At 37.6% G+C, this 22,500-nt stretch overlaps 2 protein-coding genes across 2 annotated transcripts in view; both read right to left on the bottom strand.

Annotated features, from left to right (window-relative positions):
• LOC144974521 (protocadherin-like wing polarity protein stan) overlaps positions 1-22,500 on the bottom strand; it is a 411,532-nt gene that overhangs the window by 279,182 nt on the left and 109,850 nt on the right. The window lies entirely within an intron of this gene.
• LOC144974504 (C-type lectin lectoxin-Phi2-like) lies at positions 65-7,718 on the bottom strand. Its single transcript, XM_078917421.1, has 2 exons — positions 7,594-7,718; positions 65-986 (listed from the first exon to the last, which is right to left on the bottom strand). Exons 1-2 carry the CDS (start codon positions 7,634-7,636, stop codon positions 301-303), a joined length of 729 nt encoding a protein of 242 aa, XP_078773547.1. The 5' UTR covers positions 7,637-7,718; the 3' UTR covers positions 65-300.

Below are 22,500 nucleotides of genomic sequence, written 5' to 3'. Positions count from 1 at the left end.
GTATTAAAGAGAAGACTGGGACAATTTCAATAGAAACATACTTCTCAATATTTAACAAAAAGAATAAAGGATAAAATAATTTTAATTAAACCATACTTCAATTTTAAGCTTCAATGACCAACGTCTGATGTTCTATATCTTTTTATTGATGTCAATATCCGTATAAAGTCGGATATTTCCAATTGTTACAATTAAAATTGACAACTGTTGGATTTTTGACCGTTTTATTGATGTCAACATCTGTATAAAGCCGGTATTTGTTTTGTTTCAATTAAAATTTTAAAATGTTGGATTTTTGTTTTATTTTTGGCACTTGCATTCCAGGCACCCACTGATTGGATTTTGTCTATATCCATCCATTCCACAGTCTATTTCGCATGTAATGAATGGGCAAGATGGTGTTGTCATAGATGGATTATTTGTGGCGGTTGTGGTTAATGATGACGTCATTATTGGGGTAGCGAGTGTAGATGTGGTAGTTGTTGGAGCAGTTGATGTGGTTACGGGTATAGCCGGAAATTCACAGACAAACTGTTGCCGACCATTGGTATAGGGTTTAAACAATCCATTGTCTATTGTTTCACATGCAGAAACCCTCCACTTTCTGGTTTTTGGTATCAACCCAACGCACTCTACGCTTTTCCCTCGAGATTTCTTTTCAAAATTTTCGTAGTCGTTCAGAGTTAGTTCCGAACCATCAATCCATTTGTAAACTTTGTCTTTTGGAGAATATTTCAAACCAATCCAAACTGGACCGTATTTAAACTTGTAGGTATGTACAAAAGCGTCAGAGATAAAGTCGTTTATTTCTTTCTTTTTTGGCATAGCCAGATCTCCTCCAAAAACTTCGTGGCAGTGTTCTTGGGCAACTGGGAAATCTTTTAAGTCGTATGTCACAAATCGATAACAGCTTTTTCCAAAGACTTTGTAACTCATTTCCATACCGGGGAGGCCGGGTGGACATTTGTAGGTCGTCCCTGCTATTCCTGAAATAAAACAAGAACAAATTTTGATTGATTATGCTTCAAATAGAACAAGCATAATATAGCAAACGCGTCACTCGAAGAACACACAGAGAGAGAGAGAGAGAGAGGGGGGGGGGGGAGAGAGAGAGAGAGGGGGGGGGGAGAAAAAGCGAAAGAATGAGAGAGAAATTTCACACAGAGGAAATGGACATGAAATAATAGACGAGTTTTCTAAAAAGGGATATATATATATATATATATATATATATATATATATATATATATATATATATATATAATATATATATATATATATATATATATATATATTATATATATTATATATTATATATATATATATATATATATATATATATATATATATATATATATATATATATATATATATATATATATATATATATATATATATTATTTTAATATTTACCACAATGTTGGAGTCAGTCTACATCGATGTTTCAGACCTTTTCAGCCATCGTCAGGACTGTTTGTTACATGAGTTTGGTTTGTTGTGTGTTGTTGCTTGTTGAAGTGGTTCCTTAGGTTTGTAGTTGATTGATAAGTGCTTCCGGTGATGTGGACAACTATTGTACATCTTATTTTTCGTGTTGAGTGTGGCTTCATGGGGGTTTGATTATAGTATTTTCCTCTTCCAGGCATAAGCTACATTGTTTTGATAATGGTGTGTATCCTCTTGCTTTAGATTTAATTTTCCATGAAATGTTGTGGTCTAGTTTGTTGTCTTTTAATTTCCAAATATGTTCGCAGAGTTTTGTGGATGTTTTTTTTTTGTTAGTGTTTCTAAATGTTGGGGTGTGGAGGTTGTATCTTGTTTTGAAATTATTTTCCGTTAGTCCTACATACTTTTCTTGCTTGTTTGTTTTAGTTTCGGTGACTGTGGCTTGGTAAATTAAACTTGATTCTGAACATTGTTGGTTTGGCGGGCAATGTTCCTTATTTCTGCAGTTGCATTTTCTGGTGGGTGGGTTTTGCTCTTGTCGGTGGTTTGTTAATATTTTTGTTGTTGTGGCTGAAATGATTTGTTCTATGTTGCGCATACACGAGTAGCTTATTTTTATGGTATTCCTGTTCAGAATTTTATCTAGCTTGTGGTTTTTGGAAAGTGTGTATCAATTAACTTCAGGAACTGCTGTCCAATGTTTGTGCTGACGTTTTTTTCGAAAGGTGGGTTGAACCAAGTAATATGTCGTTTTCTTGTTCTGCGTTCTTCCCTTGTGTGTTGAGGTTTACATGAGAGGGGGGAGTCTGTGTATTCAAATGGTGTGTTGTATCCGCTTTTTGTGAGTGCTTCTTTGTAGGAGCTGGCTGCGTCGTTGAATATCTCTGTTTTCCGAAAGTTTGCTCACCCTCAGTACTATGCTTTTTGGTATGTTTGCAATGACGGAACGGGGGTGGTTGCTGTTTTTAGTAATGTAGCTAATGGTGTTATTTGGTTTTCTGAACGGTTGGAATGAATTGGATTTTATGTCGAATGTGATGTCGAGGAAGTCAACTGTTTTTTTGTTTGCTTCTATCGTGATTTTCAAATTGTTGTTTTGGAATATTTTGCAGATTTGTTTTTTTTTGATGTTTTCGTTCGCTCTTGGTCGCTTGTTGGTTATAGCGAGTCAGTGATCTCTATAGAGGCCGATGTATGTGTGTGTATGTTGCAGTTGTGACAGGATGTAGAGTCCGGCCAGTTCGCATGTTTCAGCACCGTCGAACGAACCCATTGTTTCGTCGAAATCATTATGTCGCTTTATCCACGGCGTGTTGTCATAGTATAGTGTGCTGTGCTTGGTGTGTTTGATGTGTTTTGCCTCTTCTGTGATGTTGGTGTAATTTGCTGCGAATTCCAATGCTTTGTTTAGTAAGTCTGGGGAGATGGAGGGGTAAAAATCGCAAATGTCGAAAGAGATGAAGGTGCAATTTTCTTTGTTTTGGATATTTTAAAACCATTCAATGACTTCATCGGTGTTTTTCCACTGGTTGAATTTAGTTGCTTCTTTGACGTTTTTATTTATTTTTTCTAATATCTTTTTGCTAATTTTTCCAATTTCAGTTTTGTATGGATTTATTAGTCTACATTTTGGATTATTTTTGAAGTCAGGCTTGTGATCTTTTCATGTGATGAACGCTTCTCTTCTTGGTGCTGTATCGATTCGATCGCTAAGGTCAAGTCTGTTCGCTAAAATAACATTGTTATTGGTCTTCTGAATGCACAGTCCTGCCGTAACAAAACCGAAGAATTAAACAATTTATTAACGGAGAAGAACTTCGACATTTTATTTATAGTAGAGACATGGCTCTCACAGTCTGGAGATGACCCAGTTGAAAAAGCTATGACACCCCCCTGGGTACCAATTTAGATCGTATCCAAGGAAAGATCAGCGAGCGGGTGGCATTGGCGTATTTTATAAAACAAAATTATGTAAACATGTGGAAATCCTCGAAATGTGCTGCAAAACAATGGAGGCCATTGATCTTAGATTATCCCTCCAGAATACAAGATACAACTTCAACTGCATCTACCGACCGCCAGCAAACAAGAAAAACAAAATAAAATTACCTGATGTTAGGAAGGAAATCAACGAGATGCTAACTTTGCAACACACGCGTCCTGGCCATTCAATTATACTCGGCGACTTTAATTTTCATTTCGACAACGTCACATACACGCTAAATTGCACGAGTCATTATCGGAGAACAACATGTGCCAGATCGTAACAACGCCAACCCACTCTGCTGGTCATATTTTAGATTGGGTAATTGTAGAAAATTCAGAGTTCCAAAAAACTAACGCCACCGTCGATTATCTCCCCTTTTCGGACAAATAAACATTTCTTTCAATCTTGACGTTTCAAAACCATGCCAAGAAACCACCACCACATCAACCAGAAACATTAAAGGCATTAATTTGGACAATTTCAGAGGCGATTTAGAAACAAAACTAACTAAAAATTCAATGATTTCTCCAGACCAGTGGAATAGTTATCTCATCGAAACGCTTGACAAACATGCGCCATCCCAAACAAGGACCGTCACCAACCGCAAGTATGCTCCGTGGTATACGTCGGACGTTAAAAAAGCTAAAACGAAGTGTCGGAGAGCAGAAAGACTGCTGAAAACATCAGGCCTTACGATTCATCGTGAAATATTCAAGAACGCATTTCGTGCCTGGAAGATAACAATAAAAAAGGCAAAGACCACGTATTTTCTTTCAAAATTCGAAACTTCTAAATCTTGTAAACAATTATTTAACATCTGCAATGATCTACTTGGACGTGAAAGATGCACTTCATTACCATCTACAACCAATCAAAGAGACTTGCCAAACACATTTGTCAACTTTTTTAAAGACAAAATCCATAACATTCGTTCAGAACTAGATCGGCATGAACCATTTATAGATACAAATACATTCTGTGGTACCCCTTTAGACAAGTTCCAACCAGTTTCACCTAGTTTCATAAATGAGTTGATAAAAAAGCCCCCATTAAATCCTGCGACCTTGATCCCCTACCAGCACAGCTTTTGGCCAGCTCCATCGATACATTATTACCATCCATTACATCAATCATAAATACATCCATACTGACTGGCGAAGTTCCATCGTGCTTTAAAAGTGCCCTCGTCAAACCACTTCTGAAGAAACCATCACTGGACCACAATATATTAAACAATTATCGTCCTGTATCAAATTTACCTTTTTTGTCAAAACTTTTGGAGAAGGTAGTTCTTACGCAATTAACGTCTCATCTTAAGAACAACAGTTTAGAACAACCCTTTCAGTCAGCCTACAAACATCAACACAGTACTGAAACGGTGCTTCTTAAAATCTTTAATGACTTGTTATGTAATGCTGATGCTAACAATATCAATGTATTATGCCTTTTAGATCTTTCAGCTGCCTTTGACACCATTGACCATGACATTTTGTTAAGAAGACTAGAAAATACGTTCGGCATAAATGGAATTGCCCCTAAATGGTTTACATCATATTTACAGGATCGATGGCAGACTGTCGTGGTGAATGGTGTTCAGTCAGAACAAGTTTTACTGAATTTTGGAGTGACACAAGGCTCTGTTCTTGGCCCTGTCCTTTTTACTGTATATATGCAGCCCCTTTCTAGTGTGATATCCAGATTCAATCTGAGTTATCATTTTTATGCAGATGATAAGCAAATATATGATTCAGCACCCCTTAGTAATTTACAGTTCTTAATACAACGAATTACGAGCTGTTTTAATGAGATTAAATCTTGGATGTACCACAATAAGTTAAAATTAAATGATAGTAAAACTGAGATTTTAATGTGTGGAATGCCGAGTATCCTTAAACAGGCAAATAAATCACCTATTGCTCTCGGAAATAGCACAATAGAATTTTCAAATAAAGCAAAAAACCTTGGCGTCATCATTGATAAAGATCTTTCCATGACAAGCCACGTGAATAACACCATACAATCTATGTACATAGAAATGAAAAAATAAGCAAAATTTGTAATTTAATACCGAAGCATATAACAGAACTTTTAATTAATTCCCTGGTTTTATCTAAATTGGACTATTGTAACTCCCTTTGGGCGAATTTAGCAAAAGAGAACATTAGCAAACTTCAGGTTGCTCAAAATAACGCAGCCAGGCTCATTGTACGCAATAACAAAAAATATCCGTCAGCAACTCTTCTCCGTGAGTTACATTGGCTTCCTGTTGAAAAAAGAGTTGCCTATAAGATTTGTACTGTTGTCTACAAATCCCTGAGCACGAACAGTCCCTCCTATATTAAAGACCTTCTAAACATATATGTCCCCAATAGGAACTTGAGGTCAAGCAGTGACCAATCAATCCTTGTCAAACCTAAGCCATTGCGTAAAATAGGTGAACAGTCTTTTCAATTTTCGGCCCCCCATTTTTGGAACTCTCTCCCGTCATACGTGAGATGCTCGGATTCGTTGACAACGTTCAAATCTCGCTAAAGTTTTATATTTTTACGTCATAATGTTGCAATATTATTTTCATATTTTGTTGTTGTTAAATTGAATTCGTATCACGTTTCCTTCACACTTGTCTCACTGTAATATGTTTTGTTTTATATCACTGTAAAGCGCTTAGAGCCTGTGACACCGGGGTAAAGCGCTATATAAATGCCATTTATTATTATTATTATTATTATATTCTTATATGGTAGTTTTGATTTTGGTAAAAGTAAGGCTCCTACGCCAGACTACACATTTTAAAGGATTTAAAAGTGTTCTTTATCCCATGTGATGGTGTGTTGGTCTATAAGTTATTTATAGAGTTTACTACTGTTAAATATCCTAAAAACTACTATAGTTTTTTTTTAATTTTCAAGTTGGCACGTGGATATTCTGTTGTGAATTAGAGTAAATACTATTGTAAGCACAGCGTAGGCATAACTGTGCGAAGTCCCAGGTTTGGGAGTTTTTGTCAAAATGAGGGTCATTTCAATCGATCGATATTTGAAGGACGAATTTTCTGGCCAAATGTTTAAATATGAGTTTTTCCAGAGTACGGCAAATTTTTCAAGCATTGTTTCTACCAGTGTACGAAAATGACAAATCACATCGACTCATGAACACAACATTTGGATGAAAATTGCGTGTTTTGACGTCCTGTAATTATTACTTTTGTGACCAGTCCAGGGAGTGAATACATTATTACATCATGCAATCATTCAATATACAGTTACACTATGTTTATGTAGCTTGGCGTGTTGTCTTGTAAAAAATGTCAAGCGACGTTAAGCATGATCTGCGGTTGGTTGGGTGACTTTGATCTTATAAAATTCTAGTCTAAACGTTGTGACCTTTATTTAAATTTAAATGGAGCTCTTACATATGACCTTTAAATAGCATTTAATAAACATTAACCCACTTACTCGACTCATGTGTAAATGATAATGTAAGAATGTTATCACAAAAGGAAGATTTACAGGCCACTGTTACTTTATGAAACCCAGATATAGTTACATATACCTTCCTGGAGGATTATTTTGATTATTGTGAGGCACGGTATATCTCTGGAAATGCGCTACATAGATAGAATGACGTTGACGTCACTCAGGTCTTTGTTATTGTTTATTGCCATCCATGTTTCTGAGTAATTCTCACTTAACTGTATTAACCAGACTATAAACGTTCAAAGTTACACTTAGTTTTTTGTGTTGGTCAGTTATACTTCCGGAGTGCAATGTTGTCAGTTTCTCAGGCAAGTGCACACTGTCTATAGATAGAACGAAATGGTTTCAACAGTCGTGACGTCACGCCCATCGTAATGACGCACAGTAACTTAGTAACTGGTTCTAAACTATCGGAACAATGGCGGACGCTCTATGAAATATTTCTCCGACAGCAAAAAAGTGTATCGTGAGGAGAAAAACATTATAAATCTTATCATGTTATGAATTTTATACATTCTGATCACATGACATGTGAAAAAGATCAATCAGCATGAAGAATAAAAAGTACCTATTATCTTTTTATAGAACCAAGAGTCTGGTTGCTGCGCAGACATGACATCAGACTGTTGAATAATATTAAATTTTCATTTTTTTAAATACATTTCTATTTAATCACTCACTCACCTGCGATGCAGAGACAGGCAATAATCACGAATTGAAAAGACATGGTGAAGATGACAAAACCTTGCAAAACCCAAGCAGTTGAATGACACACTGAACAAACAATTACACACTGAACACAACTTATCTTTGTCTCCTGGGGTTATTTTTTTATCTGATAACAACTGGTTTTAAATAGGTCAGATCATATGTAACCTGTTATCACAAAACAGTATTTTATTGGGATTGTTTAGTTTCTTGTTTTTGTTTGTCATTTATTTTTTTTGTTTTTGTATTGATGCTATGCGTTTAGCTCAAAAACTCATGAGCTCAGCCAGCCGGGTATCACATACCAACGCACAAAACGATTTGTAACCTTAACCGTTTATAGTCTGATGTAGTTTTGTGAGGACTCTAGAATCTCACAATGAGTGCGATCTATATTCGGGTTTTCGAACAACCCAGTCATCAATCACATGCTTCGCATTTTTACAAAGATTGGACATTCCCTAACAAATGTAAACATGCTGCTTTGTTCATGAAAGTTGTAAACATATTCATGTGTCAAGCTTAATGAAATAACCAATCGTGGTATTAGACATTTCAAAAGCTGTGAACACTTTTCACTAGGTGGGTCATTTTTAGCACATTTTGCAATGTGATCAATGACCTTGAGCACATGGAATGGAAATATAGATCTTCCCCATTTTTGTAATATTGACTTCAACACCCCTTTTATGATAATATTTGGTTTAACCATTTTCATCACCGTCTTGAAATGACTGTTAATATTTGTTCTTATCATTCATAATGTTGGTTCGTTATGAAATCATTCTTAACCCTTAGCGTTATCAGTTTGATGTAATAGCGCAAAGAGAATGTCTTGGTCACAGTTAAGCACGAGACAAATGTTATGTTTATTGTGATTATGAACAAAATAATGAATTATGGGAGCGATCTATATCTCTTAATGAAGGCTTGCTATGTACATGGATATTTATTTGTGTGTAAGTGTTTGTGTGTGTGTGTGTTTTGTGTGTGCGTGTGTGTGTGTGTGTGAGAGAGAGAGAGAGAGAGAGAGAGAGAGAGAGAGAGAGAGAGAATTTGAGTAAACAGTCTTTTCCAAGGACTCGGCTATGCGCCAAGTAAGGCTCGAACCCAGGACCTTCCGATCCGAAAGCGCATGTCATACCACATAGCCACACAAGATTTGTTGACTTTAAGAAAGACTTACTTTTCATCCTTCATCAATTGAAGAATTATGGGTAATATACTTACGTTTTATCCTTCATCAATTGAAGAATTATGGTTAATATAAATAGTTCTACTCGAAGCTTGAAGAAATAAATAACAATGTAAAATTGAATGTAAGCTTCAATTTGATATACAAAAACGGTTGAAATGGACGTTTCGGGTTTCCTCTTTATCAACAAAACAAGATGAATGAAACACTACAGACGAATGAGATAATCATTATCCCATTGGTCTGTAGTGTTTCTTTCATTCATCCTGTTTTGTTGATAAAGGGGAAATCGAAAAACGTCCATTTTATCTGTTTTTGTATAATAAATTGGAGGTTACATTCAATTTCACATGTTTATTTATCATTTGAACACACTTGGATAAAGAAGAGACCAACAAGAGGTGTGGAATTTACACGAATTCCACTGTAGCTGTTATTCCAACTTACATTCCTTACATTCCTTTTACAACTGGAATTTATTTTCCTTTTTTTTTTCTTTTTTTTTTTTCTTTTTTTTTTTGTTTCATTTGATTTTTTATACATTTTATATTTTATAGAATTTTATTGAAACAAGCAGCCACTGTAGAAAATATTAATGAAATAGTTCTCATATTTTGTTTTATTTTATTTATTTTTATTTTTATTTTTTGTCTTAAATTTTACTTTTTATTCTGGGTGGGGTTCCTGACCTCCCACAGTGGGCAAAGAGGTACATACTGTGTCTTCTATCCCCCTATGTCTGTTTTCCAACATGCATTCTGACTTTGTCTTGGAATGAGATTACTTGGTTTTGTCCTGGCCCTGGCCGGAGTCCTGGCTGGGAGGGAAACAGTCAAATGGATAGTTATTGTTTTGGGAGATGATATTTTTTTCCTTGTAAATCATCTCTCTGTATGTACTGTAATTTGTTTATTTTTAACACATGATTTGTAAACATTTGATTGTGTTCCTCTTAGCGGGATCTTGTGCTGCTGTCTGGGTGAGACTTTTAGGTGATCTCAAACTAAGTACACTGATAGTGTGTTCTTGGAATAGTGATAGTAGTGGTAGTGATGATGGGATGGAGGTGGTGGTGGAGGTTGTAGTAGTAGTGGTCGTGATGAAAATGTGGTGGTGGTGGTTGTAATGTGTGCGTGTGTGTGTGTGTGTGTGTGTGTGTTTGAGAGAGAGAGAGAGAGAGAGAGAGAGAGAGAGAGAGAGGGGGGGGGGGGGGGGCTAAAAGTGCATCTAGTGATAAGAAGAGCAACATGAACTTGAAAAACTAACGAGGCTAAAGTTTGAGGTTAAAGTAATAATAATAATAATAATAATGATAATAATAATAATAATAATAATAATAATAATAATAATAATAATAATAATAATAATAATAATAATAATAATAATACACATTTATATAGCGCTCATTCTCGTGTAAAACACAAGCTCTGGGCACTTTACAATATAAATATCAATTTCAAGTGAAAAAAAAATAATAACAACAATAATAATTCATAGCCAAATCAAGGATTCATATAGAGTCAAGAAAAACAAATACAGTAAAAATGTGTCTTCAGATTCTTTTTAAAAGTAGGCAAAGACTTGCACTCCCTCAGACCACGTGGCAGTTCATTCCAAATCTTGGGGCCGAAACAAGCAAACGATCTATAACCAAATTTTGTTCTTGATCTTTTTTCCGAAATTTTCGTTTGGTCATTACATGATCTTAAAGTGTAATTTTCAAATTTACACATGACCACGTGATCTGTGAGATATGCCGGTCCTATACCAGCCAAACACTTATAAACAAGACACGCTGCTTTGTAATATGTGCGCTTTTCAATGGGCAACCAATGGAGAGATGCCAACAAAGGGGTTGCATGATCAAATTTTGTTTTGCCAAAAACTAATCTTGCTGCACTGTTTTGCAGCAGTTGTAATTGTTTAATAGAAGCCTGAGGCAAGTTGACAAGCAGCGAGTTACAATAATCTAGTTTCGAAAAAATGAGGGAAACAACCAATGTTTTACATGTTCCAATTGCAATATACTGACGGATCGAACTGATTTTCTTCAATTGAAAGTATAAAGATTTACAGAGAGCAGAAATGTGAGCTGACATTCTCATTTCTGAATCAAAATAGACACCCAAATTTTTCACAGTCTTTGAAACTTTGATCTTTTCACCCCCAATCAACACCTCAAGACCATCATTCACCTTCAACTGCCCTCTATTTCCCACAATCATCACTTCTGTTTTTGACTCATTCATTTTCAATTTGTTTGCATCCATCCACTCTTTCACATCCGTCACACATTCTTCCACAAGTTTCACAATATTTTCGAGATTTTTAATTTTATCAGTAGCATAAAGTTGCGTATCATCTGCATAGAGATGATAGCGCAGCCCATGACCAGTGATGACATTAGATAATGGAGAAGTATACAAAACAAAAAGAATTGGACCCAAAACAGAGCCTTGAGGAACACCAAAAGACAATGTATGTTGACGAGAAAGTTTATCTAAAATCATAACCTCTTGTTTCTGCCATCTAAATAAGATTCAAACCACTGCAAGACAGTCCCAGACAAGCCAAAAGTTATATTAAGTCGTTTAATGAGAATACCGTGATCAATAGTATCAAACGCCGCCGAAAGGTCTAACAATGTCAGAAGAGAAACAGAACCTTTATCTAAAACATCAAGCAAATCACTCGCAACACAGCACAGAGCAGTTTCTGTGCTGTGGTAAGAACGATAAGCTGACTGAAATTTTTCCCATAGATTGTTTTCATGGAGATGTTGTGAAAGACGTCTGAGTACACCTTTTTCAAGGATTTTAGAAAGAAATGGCAGATTTGAGACGGGACGGTAGTTACTAAGGTCATTTACATCGAGATTTTGCTTTTTTATGAGAGGCTTTACAATTGCATGTTTATAGATATCTGGGAATATCTGAGATAAGTGACTGATTTATAATATAAGTTATGCAAGGTATCAATTCAGGAAGACATAATTTCAAAATATTAGTTGGTAAAGGATCTAAATCACATGACTTCGAGGAAGATGAAAAAATTATTTTAGAAATCTCTTCTTCAGTTGTTTCTTTAAAACAAGAGAATCCATGTGAACCCGAAAAAGGGTGGAAATTTATATCTTCATTTTGCACGAGGTCCAAATTGTTCCGAATTTTTGATATTTTTCCCGAAAAGAAATCTGAAAATGCATCCGGCTGCTTTTCTACCGGGATATTAGTGGTTAGACACATGCCCTTTTCTTCCCCTAAAAGTTCCTTTGAAACAGAGAAAAATTCCTTAGTGTCCCTCACTGATGACAGTTTCGTGTTATAATAGTTTCTTTTTGCTTTTTTGCAGGTGGTTTTATACTTATGCTTTTTTGCTATATATATCAGCCGGTCAATCTCAAGGCCCGATTTTCTCCACGATGCCTCTGCATTCCTTTTTTTCCCTTTTGGCAGTTTTTTCACTCTGGTTAAACCACGGAGACGGTTTCCTGGAATTTATTATTCTAGTTGTCTTTGGCGCATGCCTGTCGATGACGTTGCGCAGTACCTCATCCGTTTTCTGTGCTGATGGTATATCCATTCTTCCTAGTTCCTCTGACAGATTGTTTTTGAAGGAACTAATGTCTATTCTTTTAGTATCCCTAGACACTATCTTGACTTTCTTTGCTTTCTCTTTGATGCATTTGAGAGTTGCCAGAATCAGATTGTGGTCTGAAATTTCTTTTTTGATATTTTTAATTGATTCAACAAGCGAGGGTGTATCAATGATGAACCAGTCCAAGATGTGCCCCAATCTTTGAGTTGGAGAGGTCACTAACTGAGTCAGGCCATGTTCATTCAGCATATTTTTTATAATTTTAACGAGACTATTCTGATCAACATCAAACTGAATATTAAAATCGCCGATAAAAATTTTTCGCTTATTTGATGTGTCTTTTGATACAAAATCTGAAAATTCGTCAGCAAAATCATTCTGTCTCAGTTTGTTCTTTTTGCTTGGGGGTGGTCTGTAGATACAAGTGATTAAAAATGAAATTTGAGGGTAGGTCAATGTGGTTTGGACACACTCGAAACTTTTGAACGAAATTGGCCTGTTTTGTATTTTAGACGAAAGAGCGTGTTTGTATATGATGGCGATACCCCCTCCTGATCGTCCATTTCTTGGGAACGATTCAATCTTGTAGCCGGGAGGTGTCATTTCTTTCATTATAGGTTCATCACCGAACTGACGCAACCATGATTCAGTTATATATAGAATATCGATATCGTGTTGAACTATGACATCGATTATATCGAATGTCTTGTTTCTCGATGACTGTGCGTTAATATGGCCAATACAAATGTTATGATTTCCATGACTTGGTCTTGTGTCATTTGTCAATATTTTTGTTAACGTCTGTGGTGGTCGAGTTGAACGATGACAGTTCACTGGACGTCGCGGGACTGTTGCTTCAATAACATGTTGTTTACGTCGACCACCACGTTTACAGACAATCTTTTGTTGATTGTAATGGTGTTCACGTAAAAGTATTTGTGATTATCTATTATTGGCAAGTACAGGAAGGTGAACATGAAAATTAATCCAGTGAACGCAATTTATTATGTGATTTGATGGTGGTAGTAGAGATGATGATGTAATGGTGGTTGTAGTTGTGGTAGCATGGATGGTGATGTGGTAGTTGTTGTAATAGTGGTGGTAGGGATGGTGATGTGGTGCTTGTAGTAGTGGTGGTAGGGAATGTGATGTGGTTGTAGTTGTAGTGGTAGTGATGGTTGTAGTAGTAGTAGTGATGATGATGTGGTGGTGATGGTGGTTGTAGTTGAAGTACTGACATTAGTGATGATGATGATGTGGTGGTTGTTGTAGTAGAAGAGGTAGTGATGATGATGTGGTGATGGTGGTGGTTGTAGTATTAGTGGTAGTGATGATAGAGTGGTGATGGTGGTTGTAGAAGTAGTGGTAGTGATGGTGGTGGTTGTAGTAGTAGTGGTAGTGATGATGATGTGGTGATGATGGTTGTTGCTGTAGTGGTAATGATGAATGTGGTGGTGGTGGTTATAGTTGTAGTGGTAGTGATGATGATGATGTGATGGTGGTTGTAGTAGTAGTGGTAGAGATGGTTGTAGTAATAGTGATGATGATGTGGTGGTGGTGATGGTGGTTTTGGTTGTAGTAGTAGCAGTGGTGATGATGATGATGATGATGATGTGGTGGTGGTGGTGGTTGTAGTAGTAGTGGTAATGAAGATTATATGGTGGTGGTGGTTGTATTAGTAGTGACTGGAAGAGGAGGGGGGGGGGTATCCTTGGAACATTTTAATCTCACCGGAATTTGACGGAAGTTGCCCGTAACCCGAAATTTTTTGCTCCAGACCGGATTTTTTTCACGTGAAACCGGAGTTTTGGCATCACTAAATTTGGCACGAGCTTAGAATATACATTTGATAATGTACATACAAATGTTTGAAATAATCCAATCATTACTTTTGTAGTTATTCATTATTATGTAAGATGTCCTTAAAATAAATAAAACACTCAAAAAAAAACAAAAAAAAAGAATGCCGACAATTTTATGACATTGCTCACTGTTTGAAGAGCTTTTGATATTTAAATGAAGAATCAATGAAATAAGAATTATTAATGTGACATTTTTGTCTTACTTATTAGCGGAAATACGATTTCAAAATGCCAAAAGTTAGAGAAGGGTTTATAATTTCAAAGTACAGTTTTGAAACTATTTGAAGCCGGGTGGGCAGGGAAAGAAATATCAAAAAACAGGATGAGAGGAAGAGAAAGAATGAGAGAGTAAAATCCACACACACACACACACACACACACACACATACACGTGAGAGGGTGAGAAAGAGAGAGAAAGAGAGAGAGAGAGAGAGAGAGAGAGAGAGAGAGAGAGAGAGATGAGCGAGAGGGAGAGGAGAGAAAGACTATTTGTGCATAAGGAGGGCGGGAGGGAAATAGAGTAAAGATTGAAGCCTGACTGTATAACTGTTTGTGTATGTGTGTGTGTGTGTGTGTGTGTGTGTGTTTGTTTGTTTGTATGTGTGAAAGAAACAAAAGGGAGACGGATAGATTGAGGTAGACATGAAGAAAGGGATGGAGGCGGAGCAAAGAATAGGGATAGTTTAAGAAAGCATTTATTTGTTTCAAAGTAAGTCATAGTCTTGCGGCTATGTGCGGCTATGTGGTCTAGTGGTATGACACTCGCTTTCGGATCGGAAGGTCCTGGGTTCGAGCCTCGCTCGACGCATAGTTGAGTCCTTGGAAAAGAATCTTTACTCACATTCTCTCACCGTACTCAGGTGTAAAATGAGTACCTGGCCGTTAACAGCGTTGTCTTTGTCCGAAAAATTTTAATATCGCCTAACAGGCGTCATGTCTCGTCCTACATGTTAAATGTTGCTGTTGACCAGGGACCCCTTGTAAAGCGCTTTGAGCACGTTAAGTGGATATTGCGCTATATAAAAGCTCAATTTAATTTAAAATTTAGTCAATCAACTGGAAACATACTGACCAATGAGATTGCAATTAAAGAAATGGGCTGGTCAAATTATTCATTGCATTGTTTCCATTTTGAGTCAGATGACAGCTTGAAGAGGAGGGATTGGGGCTTATTGTGTAATGACTTACATGAAAACATGTTATTGAATCTCTCAAGTTTTTCTTAGCGATCACCCACATTGTTGATTGTCTAAAAAGACCCCCCCCCCCTCTTTCAGTATACAAAGAAAGCACGACAAAACGAACATCTCTCTCTCTCTCTCTCTCTCTCTCTTCTCTCTCTCTCTCTCTCTCTCTCTCTCTCTCTCTCTCCCTCTCTCCCTCTTGTTGTTCTTCTCTCCTTTTCATCTATCTATCTATCTATCTATCTATCTATCTATCTATCTATCTACTTATCTATTTATCCATTAATAGGTCTGTCTCTCTTTCTGTTTGTCTATCCAATTTTTTAGTTACACGTATTTCCATTGGCATTTTATTGAATGTTGAAGGCTCTATTTACTATTATGCTTTTGTACTTAAAATTAAATGTTTATCCTACAACAATCTCTCTAAGTATAAGATTAGGCAACTGTTGTCCTATTAAAGTCTTATGTTTTTATTTTCTTAAGGGTTTTACGGCGATTGCAACACATTAAGATCATATCAGCGCCAGTAAAAAGGAAGAAAATGTGATAGTAATAAGTCCTAGAATTACAATTAAAGCACCCAAGAAAAAGTAAGACAAAAGAGAATTGGTTCAAATAGGGAACAGATGTAGATTCCAAGAGCAAACTATCGAAGTACTTAGTTTGAGATCACCCAAAGGTCTTATCCAGTCACAAGCACAGGTCCCCACTAAGAGGAATACACTCAAATGTTTACAAATTATATTATGATATGTAAACAAACATAATACATTACATAACAGAGAGATGATTTACAAGGAAAAAAAATATCATCTCCCAAAACTAACTATGCATCTGTTTCCCTTCTCACAAAGGGTATCCAGTCAGCGCCAGGACAAAACCAAGTAATCTCATTCCAAGACAAATACAGAAAGCTAGTTGGAAAACAGATATAGGGGGATAGAAGATAGTAAGTACCTCTCTGCCCACTATGGGAGGTCAGGAACCCCACCCAATTAAAGTCCTAGCATGTCCTATAATTTCATGAATAAAGAAAGAGGGACAAAGGACCCTCATCTCGATCATTAACGAATGCAGTTAGACAAAGAAATAATAGCACGTGGTGTGTATCAAAATGCACAAACACACACATATGTAACACACGCATACTGACTTCATGACACATTGCCCGGGCATTTTAATGAGCAACAGGCGCATGTGATGAGCATTGACCAATCAGAATCATTCATTTGTAAAATTATCAGGGGAAAACCTAGACTTGTTTGCAGTTTTTAAAGTTCATTATTGGTTTAACCATGAAATTGTGGAGACAGTCATGCTTTCTCTGAGATAGATAAAGACACGGCCTTTGTTGTGGTACATGGTATTGGTGGAGGAAAAGACTTAATATTACTAAGTCTTGGAAATGGTTGCTCTCTGAGAAAGTCAACTCTCGTTTTGAATGTGTTATTGATAGTTGCTTTTTTAAACTTTAAATTTATATAACTTATCCTCAATATCTATGTTGAATTATTACGTTTCCATGTAGAAAAATGATTGTAGTTTCTGAAACAACCAAAAACTGAAATTTGATCATTTTGATCATTCCCACTTTAAAACCCGTTTTCTTCGTTTTCCAAATCCAGACTTAATACCGCTTCGAGGAGTAGGGTCACAATTGGCAGGGAGGTACTTATTGTCTTCTATCTCCCTTTATCTATTTTCCAACTTGCTTTCTGTCTTTGTCTTGGAATGAGATTACTTGGTTTTGTCCTGGCTCTGGCTGGATACCCTGGCTGAGAGGGAGTCGAATGTATAGTTAGTTTTTGGAGATGATATTTTTTTCCTTGTAAACCATATTTCTTGTGTGTAATGTTATTTTTCATTTTTAACATATGATTTGTAAAGATTTGAGTGTGGGATGTTGTCCTGGTATCTGGGTGAAACCTTTAGGTGATCTCAAATTAAGTACATTGATGGTGTGCTCTTGGAATCTACATCTGTTCCCAATTTGTATCACTCCCCTTGGTCTTAGTTTTTCCTCAAGTCCTTTAAATTGTCCATCTAGAATATTTTTACTATCTAATTTTTTTTCCTTTTCACTGGCGCTGATATGACCTAAATGTGTTGCAAGCGCCGTAAAACCCTTAAAAAACAAACAAACATATCTTGTCTTTGCCCTGCAACCAAAAAGTACCGATTCAACTCGACCCCCCCCCCCCCCCCCCCCTTCGCGTCTCCCCCCTAAGTGGCCTTGGGCAAGTTACATGGTTCTAGCTCAATTTGAGGCGCTACCCTGCGGTTCACATCTGGGTTCATTTCCTGTCTTCTTCCTTCCTTTGGAAAAGACCCTTACGGTAGTATTTTTCTTGGGGATGAAAAAAGGGAATTTTTACTATTTTAATACTTTTAATTATTTTATAAAAAGGGAGAAGAATTAAGATGGAGCTTTTTTCTTCTTCTCAAATATGACTGAGTACAATACTCTTCAACAGTCGTAACGTCACTTCCTTCCTAATGACGCATGGTAACTTAGTAACACTGGCTCTAAACTATCGGAACAATGGCGGACGCCCGTATGAAATATTTCTCTGGCGAGCATAAAGGGTATCCAGAGGGAAAAAAAATACATACATTTGATCATGTTTTGACTTTTACACATTCTGATCACAAGGCATATGAAAAGTTCTAGCCAGCATGAAGAATAAAAAGCAATGATTTTCTTTGTTTAGAACCAAGATGGCCGCCGTTGCCGGGCGGCGTGACATCAGACTATTGAATCGTATTGATGAGGTTATCTAATAATTATCATTGTTATTATTATGTGACCTCAACATCGTAAAAACCTCCAAGCAATTTTAGCCAACTGCTCTTTCACATCGTTTGAACTCATTCCCACCATACTAGAAATAATAATCACTTGACAATTTATATAGAGCAATATCCACTAAACTTGCTCAAAACGCTTTACAAGGAGTCCCCAGCCAACAACAACACTTAACATGACGCCTGTTAGCCGATATTACATTATTTTTTTCAGACAGAGACAACGCTGTTAATGGCCAAGTACTCATTTACACCCAAGTACGGTGAGAGAATGTCAGTAAAGAGAGTTTTCAAGAACTCAACTTTGCGCCGCTCAAAGCGGGACTCGAACCCTGGACCTTCCGATCTGAAGGTAAGTGTCATACCTCTAGACCACATAGCCACATATTGGTGACTTTGTGCTCAGTGGTATGACTCACGCCTTTGTACCCGTTGGTCCCTCGTTCCTGTCCTGGTCTTGTCGGCGCGTTCCATTTGCGCAGAATGACGTCAGTACGACTATGTGGTCTAGTGATATGACTCACGCCTTTGTACCTGTAGGTCCCAGGTTTCCGTCCCGCTCAGAGCTGACATTCTTTCACCGTACTCATGTGTAAAATGAGTACATGGCCGTTAACAGCGTTGTCTACCCATGTCTCGTAATATTTTTTGACTATAATTTAATTTGCCGGTTCTGATGGGGAGGGGGGGGGGGGGGGGGGGTCCTCGAGATTCGAGAGAGCATTTGCTTCACACGGAAAGGGACCGAGATCAATCCCTGATGTAATCGAGGTTTTGGGGGGTTTTTAACTCTCACCCCCCCCCCCCAAACCCCCATCCACCCAACAGTAATTGGGTAGCTGGGTCTGTAAATCTGGTGAAAAGTACTTTTCGATAGACCGAGGTACTATACTATCCAACAGGTAGCAAACATTTTGTACTGGGTGGGGTTCCTGACCTCCCATAGTGGGCAGGGGGTACATAATGTGTCTTCTATCCCCTTATGTCTGTTTTCCAACATGCTTTCTGTCTTTGTCTTGGAATGAGATTTCTTGGTTTGTCCTGGCCCTGGCCGGAGTCCTATCTGGGAGGGAAACAGTCAAATGCATAGTCATTGTTTTGGGAGATGATATGTTTTTCCTTGTAAATCATCTCTCTATTATATATTGTTATATTTGTTATTTTAAATGTATAGTGTAAGCATTTGAGTGTATTCATCTTTGTTGGATTTTGTGCTTGTGTCCGGATGAGACTTTTAGGTGATCTCAAAGAAAGTACTTTGATTGTGTGCTCTTGGAATCTACATCTAATCCCTATTTGCTCCCAGTTCCCCTTTGTCTTACTTTTTCTTGGGTGCTTTAATTGTAATTCTAGAACTTTTTAAACCTAAATGTGTTGCAAGCGCCGTAAAACCCTTAAAAACAAAAACAAAACAAACATTTAGTATTTGCCGTTTCAGGCTATAGAAATATGGATAGTTTCCGGTTCCATAGCCCCAATAAATAAAAATAAAAATAAAATCAATGAAATAAAATTCACTTTATTCATCCCCATGGGGAGATTCTTTCTTTAGGGCTCTTTTACAAGAAAAGACTGGAATAACCCAGGCGTCAGCCGCAGTGCAGCACCGCAAAGTGAGCTAGGGCTAGGTGAATTGCTCAAGAACACAAAGCGCGGCGGGTGATCGAACTCGGTACCTTTCAGGTACGAAGCAAAGACTGTACCACTGAGCCACGCTATCGGAAGGACCTTTTTTTCAGGTGGTGAGTCTATATATAATTATAAGAAGAAGAATGGATGGCATTTATAAGGCATCGATCCTCTCAGACACAGAGTCGAGATTGGGTAGCTGAATCTGTTAGATTTGGCGGAAAGTACTTTGCGATAGACTATCCAAAGGATAGCAAGCAAGTAACTATTGTCCGTTTCAAGATATAGAAACCGGGATAAACTCCGGCTCCGTGGGTCTAATGGCTCTGAAGGATTTCATTCTTTTTTAGGAGTTGAGTCACATATGTTACCACCCGTCTCAATCCGGTTATATGGCGGGTTGAAGCAGTTACTAAAAATAGACTATCAAGTCTAAATTGGATTCAGTAGTCTAATGTCACGCCGCCCGGCAACGGCGGCCATCTTGGTTCTAAACAAAGAAAATCATTACTTTTTATTCTTTATGCTGCCTAGAACTTTTCATATGCCTTGTGATCAGAATGTGTAAAAGTCAAAACATGATCAAATTTATGTTGTTTTTTTTCATCTAGATACGCTTTTATGCTCGCCGGAGAAATATTTCATACGGGCGTCCGCCATTGTTCCGATAGTTTAGAGCCAGTGTTACTAAGTTACCATGCGTCATTAGGAAGGAAGTGACGTTACGACTGTTGAAGAGTATTATCTCCAAAAACTAACATATTTGACTGTTTCCCTCTCAGCAAGGGCAACCGGCCAGGGCCAGGACAAAACCGAGTAATCTCATTCCAAGACAAAGACAGAAAGCATGTTGGAAAACATATAAGAGGATAGAAGACACAGAAAGTACCTCCCTGCCCACTATGGGCGGTCAGAGAGCCCACCCATGATCCGAAATCGAGTGTCATACCACTAGACCACATAGCTAGTCGTATAGACAGAGCTGTGGTGTTTTGACATAGAACTGCCATACCCCACCCCTATTCGCACCCACCCCTTGGGGACGGGGAGGTGGTTTGTTTTTTGTTTTTTTTTTGTTGTTTTTTTTTTTTTTTTAAGGGTTTTACGGCGCTTGCAACACATTTAGGTTATATCAGCGCCAGTAAAAAGGAAGAAAATGGGATAGTAAAAAGTTCTAGAATTACAATTAATTAAAGCACCCAAGAAAAAGTAAGACGAAGGTGAACTGAGAACAAATAGGGATCAGATGTAGATTCCAAGAGCATATCACCAATGGACTTAGTTTGAAATCACCTACAAGTCTCACCCGGACACAAGCACAAAATCCAACAAAGAGGAACAAACTCAAATGCTTACATTATACATTCAAAATAAAAATAATAATACATAAGAGAGAGATGATTTACAAGGATAAAAATATAATCTCCCAAAACTCTTAACTAAACATTCGACTGTTTCCCTCCCAGCCAGGGTTTCTGGCCAGGGCCAGAAAAAAGATCAAGTAATCTCATTCCAAGACAAAGACAGTAAACTAGTTGGAAAACAGCCATAGGGGGATAGAAGACACAGTATGTACCTCCCTGCCCACTATGGGAGGTCAGAAAACTAGTTGGAAAACAGATATAAAGGGATAGAAGACACAGTATGTACCCCCCTGCCCACTATGGGAGGTCGGAAAACTAGTTGGAAAACAGATATAAAGGGATAGAAGACACAGTATGTACCCCCCTGCCCACTATGGGAGGTCAGAAAACTAGTTGGAAAACAGATATAAGGGGATAGAAGACACAGTATGTACCTCCCTGCCCACTATGGGAGGTCAGAAAACTAGTTGAAAAACAGATATAAAGGGATAGAAGACACGTACCCCCCCCCCCCCCTTGCCCACTATGGGAGGTCAGAAAACTAGTTGGAAAACAGATATAAGGGGATAGAAGACACAGTATGTACCCCCCTGCCCACTATGGGGGTCAGAAAACTAGTTGGAAAACATATATAAGGGGATAGAAGACACAGTGTGTACCCCCCCCCCCTGCCCACTATGGGAGGTCAGAAAACTAGTTGGAAAACAGATATAAGGAGATAGAAGACACAGTATGTACCCCCCCCCCCCTGCCCACTATGGGAGGTCAGAAAACTAGTTGGAAAACAGATATAAGGAGATAGAAGACACAGTATGTACCCCCCCCCCCCTGCCCACTATGGGAGGTCAGGAACCCCACCCAGGAAAGCGAGTGTCATACCACTAGATCACATAGCTAGTCGTATAGACAGAGCTGTGGTGTTTGGACATAGAGCCTCCATACCCCACCCCTATTCGCACCCACCCCTTGGGAACGGGGAGGTGGGGAAACAACAATAACAACAAAGAAAACCTACCGGAAGTCGATACACATGACACAATAAAAACGATACCGAAAGTTCAGAATGTCAACCTAATATTCAAGTTTTTAATTCAACGTATTTTAATCGTTTAGCACATGAGAATGTTCATAGACAAGGCGAAAGCAAGTTATAATAATAATAATATTATGTGACAATGATGGAATGAATGGATTACAATAAAAATGACGTCATGTTTATATTTGGTAAAAAATAAATCGTGGAA

Source organism: Berghia stephanieae, chromosome 6, assembly GCF_034508935.2.
Source record: "Berghia stephanieae isolate SIO BIC M18660-M18661 chromosome 6, UCSD_Bste_1.3, whole genome shotgun sequence".
In the NCBI taxonomy this organism is placed as follows: domain Eukaryota; kingdom Metazoa; phylum Mollusca; class Gastropoda; order Nudibranchia; family Aeolidiidae; genus Berghia; species Berghia stephanieae.
Note: the sequence above shows the minus strand (reverse complement) of the source record. Positions and strands in the feature narration are given on the sequence as shown.